This window comes from Myodes glareolus, chromosome 21, assembly GCF_982192425.1.
Source record: "Myodes glareolus chromosome 21, mMyoGla1.1, whole genome shotgun sequence".
NCBI lineage: Eukaryota > Metazoa > Chordata > Mammalia > Rodentia > Cricetidae > Myodes > Myodes glareolus.
This window is the reverse complement of record NC_142046.1, coordinates 51,631,288-51,640,989: the sequence shown is the minus strand read 5'-3', so window position 1 is coordinate 51,640,989 and position 9,702 is coordinate 51,631,288. Positions and strand designations below refer to the sequence as shown.

Genomic DNA, 9,702 nt, shown 5'->3' with positions numbered 1-9,702 from the left:
GTGCAGAGCTGTCGGGGAGGAGCTGTCCGGGAGGAGCTGTCGGGAAGGCAGCTACCTCCGTGCTTAACCAGACACAGAAGAGGATGTGCCTATGAGATGACAGGGGCTTCAGGGAGCCAAGGCAGGAGACAGCTTCCCCAGACTCTAAGTAACCCATTCTTCTTGGTTAGAAGTAAGCTTCTTGTTTGTGCACAGTAAAAAACAACCCAATTATGTGTTGAAAAACTGATGGGAAGGGGATATAACTCAGAAGTGGATAGAGCACTCACCCCGTATGTCCAAGATCTGCCCTACATATGAAAGCACACACAGTAACACCCCTGCTGTATGTCTGTAATTCCAGTGCTGCCGAGGTGGAGGCAGGAGGATCAGGAACTCACCATCAGCTTGGGCTACCCGTGACCCTATCTCAACACTAGAATTATTAGGATTATACAGGAACGTATAAAAGAAGAAATGAGCTGTTCCCGTAACCTGCCTCCAGTTATCCCGAGTCAAGGGCTTTCTGAAGACGCTTGCCCCGAGCCCCAGGAAGAATTTGTGTTTGTGTGCGCATGCGTTCTCATGTGAGTGCCTCGAGCCCACAGGAGACCCTGGGCTGTTCCTGGCTGTCTGTCTTGGGTTTTGAGACAGGGTGCCACAAAGCTCTCCTATAAGATTTCTTCAATGGCCAGAGTCTGTTCTGTCATGGTTGTGCGCATTCCCCCTCTGCTCCTGGGTCTTTATTTCTCTCGGTTCACACAAGTTTCTGTGAAGTTATCTCTGAGGCGAGTCTCCTAGCGCCTGGTTCCAACAGGGCCAACACCCAGGCAGGACAGTCTGGGGCTTCTTGGTGTCTGCAAGTTGAGCTGGGCACTCCAAGGTTTCTGATTTCACGGGTCATCACCCATGCTGGGGTAGGTGTGTGTTCCCCATTCCTGGAAGTAGCCCCTGCCTCACTCCTGTGAATCCCAGAAACACACATGCTCACTAAGAAACAGAGATGAAATTTCCTTCGGTCTGCCGTTGGTGTCCTATCTGGCACAAACAGGTGTTTGTTCACATTTTCCTTGGGAAAGTCCCACAGGGTGCTCCCACTGGCACCGAGAGAACCGGAGTGGGTGCTGAAACAGTCAACTGAGGCCCATCTGTGAGGGTACAGTGTCTGCAGGGACCATCCTTTTGACATGTATGGGACGGTGTGCTTTGTTGATGTGGGGTGGCTGCCTGCTCCCTGCAATGGGTGATGAGATGGATAACCAAGCATGAGCCATCCGAGACTGAATCTTCCTTGAGAGATTGCCGGTGTGGCCATCGTCCTCTACATCAGCGGTTCTCAACCTTCCCGACACAGCAACCCTTTAATAGCGTTCCTCGGGTTGTGACCCCCCCCAACCAATAAAGTTATTTACTTCATCACTGTAATGTTGTTATGAATCCTAATGTAAACACCTGTGTTTTCTGATGGTCTCAGGCGACCCCTGTGAAAGGCCCTCATAGGGGTCTTGACCCACGGGTTGAGAACTGATGGAGGAGGGTTATCTGTCTATTGTGTTATTTTCATTGGTCAATAAAGAGACTGCCTTGGGCCCTTGATAGGACAGAAAATTAGGTAGGCGGAGTAAACAGAACAAAATGCTGGGAAGAGGGCTATGAGCCAAAAGCCATGGAGCCAGCCACCAGGTCAGACATGCTGAATCTTTCCCGGTAAGCCACACCTCTTGGTGTGATACAGATTATTAGAAATGGGTTAATCAAGATGTGAGAGTTAGCCAGTAACTAACTTTCTAGAGATAATGGGCCAGGCAGTATTTAAATGAATACAACTTATGTGTTATTATTTCTGGGGCTAAGCTAGCCATGCGGGAGCTGGGCAGGATGAAAAGCAGGCCTGCCCGCAGCCCCTCACTACAGAGAACCACTTCTCTACATAGTACGTGGCTGCATGCCTCCTTGATGAGGGGGTCCACTGCCTTACTACGGGGCTGCCTGGAGACTAAAGGAAATATTACAGGGTTAAGAGCACTGACCACTCTTCCAGAAGTCCCAGGTTCAATTCCCAGCACCCACATGGCAGCTCATACCTGTCTGTAACACCCATGGCAAAACACCAATACACATAAAATAAAAATAAATTTAAAAAGTATCAAATATAAAAATAAATAAAAAAGGATTTTTAAAATATAGAAGATAGATAAATAAGATAGATAGATAGATGACAGACAGATAGATAAAGGATATAGAAGAAAAGCAGGCTGTGGAAACTATTTGTTGACTTCCCTCTGCACAATCAGGCATACAGCTCAGGCTGACATTTTTACCAGAGAGAACTTGGCCTTGGAAGGGAGAAATCACTGCAGGGGAAGGATAGGCACCTGCTGTCTGCTGCGGGGACATTTGTTTGAGACAGGGTTTCTCTATGTAGACCAGGCTGGCCTCAAACACACAGAGATCCACCTGCCTCTGCCTCTCAAGTGCTGGGGTCAAAGGTGTGTGCCCCCATGCTGTTGCAAGCAGGCTTTGGTTTGGCAGACAAGAAAAGAGGGGGAACAGGATAGGGGCGTCGCTGTTTCTTACAGGTTAGCAGGAGGATAAGGAAAGTGTGCCAACCAGATCCTTGCTGAGATCCAGAAGTGTGGAATGCCAGGGAAGCCCAGGCTACAGCAGAAGAGAACATGTCAAGGCTACAGCAGAAGAGAACATGTCAGCAATGACAGAAGACAGCCCTCGGGTCTGACCAAAACACACACCCCATGGGGGACCTTGACTCACATGAGGGTGGGCCCAGTACAGCACGGGCCCCTGAACTGCTTGGGGGGAAGGACTGGTATTTTTTTTTAAGATTTATTTTTTATGTGCATGAGTGTTTGCCTACATGCATGTATGTGCACTGTGTGTGGCATGATGCTCCACAAAGTTCCAAAGAGACACCAGGAAGCATGAAACTGGAGTTATGAGTGATTATGAGCCACCATGTGGGTGTTGAGACTCAAACTCCTGTCCTTGGCAAGAGCAACAAGTGCTCCTAACCACTGAGCCATCTCTACAGTCCTGGGGAAGATGCTTAAACAAAGAACAAGAGCGTCTTCCAGCCTGGCCCAGGAAGCCATGGATGCAGAGTAGATGGTATGTGCCCGAGTGCAGGAGAAGCAGAGACTAGGTAATAAAACTCACCCCTCCTTGAGACAAGAGCTGCATAGCCAGAGCAAGAGCTGCATAGCCCGAGGGGACTCGATCCCTGCTGGACTGGCTCACCCAGCAATTGGTACTTACTACTCACGGGCTAAGGTCCCTATGACTATCAGGTATTGGAGGGCAACAAAGGACAGACAGATGAGGGAATTAAGCCTGAGGGAGGCCTTTGATTCCCAGTTCCTAGGCCTGACTGATTCAACAGGGACCTTGAACTTGGTAAGGGGCTTTAGAAGTCTTACTGAACCCCCAAGGGGTGGGGGTGGGGGATGTGAGCTGCAGAAATACTGAGAGGTTCTGGAAAATCTGTATGATTTAGACAGACATGGAAATTAGACTTGTAAAATGTTACATCAAAGGGAGTCGAAAGGACAAAGCAGACAGGGGTGTCTGTCTGTCTGAGTTCTCAACGGCAGGTGTGGCCTGGCTGATAGGGAACCCGAATGCTGTGCTTGGGGCCTTCTGGAAGGCTTGAGCAAGGGGAGAAATAAATGGCAAAGCAGTACAGGCGGACGGTAAGCTTGACTCAGTGGTCAGCAGTTATCTCCAGAGCAAGCAGCATGTATTTCTCCCGTGTGAAGTATAGTGGGGACAGAGGTTGTTCAGCGAGGTGTGGTTGATGGCAATGCGGCAAGGGCCATGCTGCTGGCTGGGAGCCTGTCAAGAACTCAGGAACTGTCTCAAGAGAGAAACATAGCAAACAAGAGTACGGCCCCGAGTCAGGCTGAGCAGCACTCGCTGGACAGCTAGGACCATCGGGGATGGGGAGATGCTCAGTGACCCCAGGGCGGCAGCAGCTCCCTAGGATAGGGAGGCCAAGTGGCTTATGGAAGAAGACGGTGGATGATGGGACAAGGGGTGGGGCTGACAGGATAGAGTCTCATCCAAGGCTTTTATACCCACCATTGCAACTGATACAAGTGATGTCATCTTTCCAGCGGCTCGAGACCTTGCTAGCATACAAGACCAACTCAGAACAGTGCTGTGCCTGCTGCCTTTGAAGAGCCTGCCCACCCACTGGGAAAAGACTTCTTTATATACTGCTACCCCTTGAGTGTCTTGCAGATTTGTAAAAGTGTGTGTGAGGCCAGTAAAGACAGACGGAAGGAGTTTAAATCAAGGCCCTCAGTGCGAATGTGAAGGAGACTCCTCCCAGGTGCCGCACAGTTGCTGGGTGAAATTCCCAGTGCCAGGGATGCCCCCAAAGCTCTGCAAACCACAGGACTGTCCGCACTGCTGTTGGTGACATGCCCACCTAGGCCATTAAGTCCTTATTGGAGACTACATGCTTTGGCTGAAGTGCACTGAGAAATACGGCTGTGACTGAGCAGGAAGCTCCCTCGCTGGGGGAGGACACCCTGGGGGCTACTGGGAGAGTTGTCACCAACCGTCCTCCATGCTATAGATCCTGAGCTGGACTAACATGCAGGGTAAGCTGTGCCCACTGGCGCAACAGTGGCATGACTGATAAGGAGAAACCAACTGCTCCATAACTGACTAGACTTATATGACATAACCATAACTGACTAGACTTATGACCTTCACAGGAGGGAATTCACATCAGAGATTGCAATCTGGTCAAAGCCCCGTGGCTGCCGTGCAGGGGACGCAACAGTTACTGCTTTGTGAAATAGATGTGACGTACATATCAGATCACTTCCTAAATATTGGTTTTACATCCATAGATAACTAACTACCCTGTCTGCCTCGGCTGCTCATGGAGGGAGACTTATGCCAGGGTTGGCACACTCTACACTCAACTGTTCAAACTCCTCCAAACAAGGGACTGTCACTGCGGCACAGTGGCCCATGGAAGAACCAAACATTCATGTTGACTCCTTCAGGACACTGGAAACACTGCGCAAAGGGGAGTAGAAGAATGCAAGGGTTGCAGAAAGGGAGGGCGTGTTATGTAGCTCTTATCACACACACTGAAACACTCTCATAGGGATCAGGAAGTAAGCAAAATGCATAAGACGGAGGAAGTTCCTAAAATCTAGAAAATCCACAGGTTTCTAAAACCCAAGGTTATAAAACAGTCGGCAATTGCTGGGGAGAAGAGACTGAGCCACCAAACTCCCCACATGTTGGGTAGAGTACCATGGTGGCAGCCTCCGGGAGTGCGCCCCCATACAAGTGCCTTTGAATCACCCCGCTCACATTCCTTACACACTCTCCATAAACCCCTGGCCACCAAGCTGGCCTTGGCACTGGTTGTTGCTGTCACGTCTGGACAACAGGAAAAGCCACACTGCTAATGAAGAGGCCAAGGGAGAGGCTAGTTCTAGGCTGTGTAAATTTTCAGAAGTGAATTAAAAATTGCAGCTGTTCTGTGAACCCTTTTAATATGGGCAAACCAGAAAATGGACAAAAATCAACAAGGAGGATGAATTTGGCTGGTGAGGTGGCTCAGTGGATAAAGATGCCCAGTCCGATCTTCAGAATCGCTTGGTACGAGAACCAACTCACATATCCTTTGACTACCTCACATGCGTGCATGCATGCCCACACAGTTTGAAAACATTAAGAACTAAAGACAAAGCACCCTAGACTTGTCTTAGCTATTTTAGTGGGTGGCGTGTGGGACCTGGCCTTGAACTCCCGATCCTCCTGCCTTCTGCGATTACAGGGATGGACCTGTAGCTAGCTCTCCTCAGCAGTACTTGAGGCTAGGTTACCATCCACAAAGCCCACTCTCCATTCACGACAGCCAGTGTACTCATCACTTAAGGCTCTGACCTGTGTGGTCTCTGCCACATTTCCCTCAAACCCACTGTCCCTTCCCAGGGCCTCTGCCCTCAACTGTCTCATTTTCCTCAAATACTGGCACATGGTTACATGCACATGCCCACTGACTTGCCTGTGACTTTATGTGGTGATAGCACTGAGGGTGGACAGGAACCAAAGGCTCCATTTCCCAGCCTCCTTCAGTTAGAGGTGGGCACATGGCTCTGGTTCAGCAGATTTTATAATGCTGTGTGAAGCCGAAGTGATCCTCAAAGCACAAGAGTGCTGTGCTCTTCTTCTGAGGACTGTGGCTGGTTGCCATGACCTTGGTGGGTGGAAACAGTACAGCCGGAGCAAGACAGGCTTTATGTACACCAGGCCGCACTCCAATTCAGTTATCTGCCTGCCTCTGCCTCCTGAGTGCTGGGATTAAAGGCGTGTGCTGCCACCGCTACCTGGCCGGGAACCTCATCTAAATTGGAAAAGTGAACTTCATGGATTAAATCATAGCATTCTGAGACTCTCTTAGGTAACTCAACCTAATCCAACGCCCTTCCTCATCACTGACCTAGCTTTCTGATGTGATCCTGGTAAGAACAGCGGCCCTGTCTTCCATTCCTACTAGATGCTGTCATGCTCTCTACCACTGTGACTACTATACTTAAAATTGGGCCCTTTAACAAGCTTCATGGCTTGTCACTGGGACTGGTATACTATCCAGGACGATCTTAAATCTGTGCTTCTGGAAGCCAGTACAGGATCTACTATTGCCTACAAATTGCTAGAACTTAGGAGGTCAATGGCAAAGCATATACCCAGCATGCTCACGGCCCTGGGTTTAATCCTCAGTGCCAACCAAGAGTCTGATGTTTTCTTGAAGAATAGCCAAGTTTTGCCCTTCAGGCAGTTACGGGACAAGTCTGGGCCACCATCCTCCCCATGGATACTTTTCCTCTCCCCAGAACCTGAGACTTGGGAAGTGGTCCAGGGCTATCCTTCTCAAAAGAGAACTCACTAAGGTTAAAGACCCTTCACTGGAGGCACTACTGCTTAATCATTTAAAAGCTTGAAATCTGCTCCCTTGCTTTGACTGTCTTTTAGCAACTGCTGCATTTTTCTTTAATGAGTGTGTGGACGTGCATGTGTAGACCAGTGGTCTACGTCAGATGTCTTCTTCCTCAATCACCTCCCACCTTATGTTTTGAGACAGGGTCTCTCACTGAACCGGGAGCTTGCCAATTTGGTTCCCGAGCTGCCAGGGAACTTCAGGGATGCCCAGGACTGGTGGAGCCCTCTTCATCATTCAACTTGAAGCGTGTATGTGGCTCTGTAAAGGCATCCTGGAAGAGGGGCTGGGTTTCTGATTGGGTGTTAGCAATGGCCACTGCTGCAGTGGGAGTCTTTATGCTGGTACCAGGTCAACCACTTCCATCTTACTTCCACTTCATGTAGTGGATGCATTTATATCTCTCAGGAAACCAATCCCACTTAATTTAGCATCTCTTGGAAACTTAGGAAAGCACACCACAAACTGACTTTAGAGATGTGAAGCACACGTGATTGTACATGTGCAGATATAACACAAGGAGAAAAGTAAAGCCACTGTAATTTATTGCTGTGTCTATGCTCTCCCGGGGCCGCTATGCTGTTAAGTAGCTACGAAGTACAGCACCTCCTTTATTTCTCTTTAAATGCCGTCCTACTGCAGGCACCTAAAGCAATGGCAGCAGCTACAAAACGGTGTCTGAGTAATTCTGAGTTCAGAACAAGATCTGTGTACAGGTGGAATAAAAAGATGTTCAATTAATAGTGTGCTGTGTACCTGGAACAAAACGTCTTCCGGGAAAGTTTCATGTAAACCTTACAAGAGATGTGACTCACAGAGACCAACAGTAAATTCTTGTTTCCTTTTACAGTTTAGTGAGGTGGTCTGTGTTCTTGCAAACAATTTACAAACTACAAGAAACATTACGTGTGGGCACTAGGCATAAAATATTTCATTTCCTTACATAAGGAGTAGCAATGGGTCAGAGAACCTAGCGGGTACCCTGCCATCTTTCCCAAAGATGTACAACCCAGAATGGCAGTAGATGCCTGGCAGCAAGCCACCCATAACAACTCTTTTTGGTTGTTGAAAATACAAGCACATTCTTACACCCCTCCCTGGCTGTGATTCCACCCAAGTTGGTGGGAGACAAGCCCTCGGCCTCTTGCGTTGTTTCCCCATAGAATTATGTACAGGATGTCTACAGGTACGGTACAAACTAGTATGAAATCAATGGTGGTCTGTGCTCCCAGACATGATCCTGTGGTTAAATAAATAGACCACGTTGATTGTGAAGATTGATTCCAAGCTAAGAAGACTCAGAAGCATTTGCATCCGTAACTGCAGAAACAGACTTCTCGATGGCTGGGGTGGAGTCGCCGACTCTGTCCTCAACAGTGGTGGGGACTTTGGAAGCAGGGGTCGTCACATCCACAGTGAGTGAGGAGGCAACCTCTGCTTTTGCAGTAGTCATGACAGGGTCAGAAGGTGGGCCCGTGGCAGGAAGGGAAGACAGCGGCTCCCCAGCGCTGGCTGCAGAAGAGCCCTCGGGAACCAAAGGGAATGGCGGGAGAAACTCGGACGGCAAGGGGAGAGGTGCAATGCCAGTTAAGTTTCGGGGAGGCAAGGAGGGAAGAGGTGGCAAACCTAGGACAGAAATAGCAGAGATCACATATCCTCCCAGCACCCAGCACACTGCTATCAAGCACCTCTTTCTGTGCCTCATCTAGAACCTGAAGCTGAGGAGGGACACCACGAGCCATAACCTCCGCTGACCTCTAGCTAGGGCCAAAGTTCCGATTCCCAAGATTCACTTGCTGCAGTTCCACACTTAGGGCTGATGGGAGAACAGGTTCTCCCAGAAGGGGAAAGCGGCATCCCAAGGCATTTGAGGGAGCTAGCTGGATCTGAGACAGGCAAGGTGTCAAGTCCAGTTACAGCTAACAGGAAGGAGCCATTGAGGAGCATGGAAGCCACCCCGCACCCGGGGAGGCCCTGAGACTAACAACTATTTATGCTGTTCTTAGTGGGGTCGTCTGGAGATTTTCAAAGCAGAAAGAGCTAAGAGAAGGCAGACTGGATAGTGTCTGTCCATGGCAGGAGAGAGGTCATAGACTTTTCTCCCCTCTTCTTCATATAAAAGAGGAATGCTGATTAGGAGTGGCTGAAATCTGCTGACTCCTGCTCTTAGCTTGCTGCATTTAAGACAGCAGGGACTAAGAATCCAGGCACCAGGGAGGAGCAGTGTGGTGTGGTGAGTGTGACTAGGGTTCTCTGGGCCCCCTTTCTCAGCCTTGGCTGAGAATGTGTTGAGCTGATAAGTATACAGATGGTGAGAATTGCAAATCTGCCAGAAGTGTGACAGTGACAATCAATACTGAGTGCAATGGGATGCATCGCTGCAGCGTCACCAATACTTAGTGAGTGGGATGCATCGCTGCAGCGTTACCAATACTTAGTGAGTGGGATGCATCGCTGCAGCGTTACCAATACTTAGTGAGTGGGATGCATCGCTGCAGTGTCACCAATACTTAGTGAGTGGGATGCATCGCTGCAGCGTTACCAATATTTAGTGAGTGGGATGCATCGCTGCAGCGTCACCAATACTTAGTGAGTGGGATGCATCGCTGCAGCGTCACCAATACTTAGTGAGTGGGATGCATCGCTGCAGCGTCACCAATACTTAGTGAGTGGGATGCATCGCTGCAGCGTCACCAATACTTAGTGAGTGGGATGCATCGCTGCAGCGTCACCAATAC

The 9,702-nt window shown here is 49.3% G+C and overlaps 1 protein-coding gene across 1 annotated transcript in view; it reads right to left on the bottom strand.

The window, feature by feature from the left end:
- Window positions 1-7,487: 7,487 nt before the first annotated feature.
- The window catches only part of Gorasp2 (golgi reassembly stacking protein 2), a 28,186-nt gene continuing 25,971 nt past the window's right edge, over window positions 7,488-9,702 (bottom strand). The window contains exon 10 of the mRNA XM_085680974.2: window positions 7,488-8,590. Coding sequence (XP_085537100.1) covers window positions 8,253-8,590 — 338 coding nt within the window. The 3' untranslated portion in view covers window positions 7,488-8,252. The remainder of the gene's footprint in view (window positions 8,591-9,702) is intronic.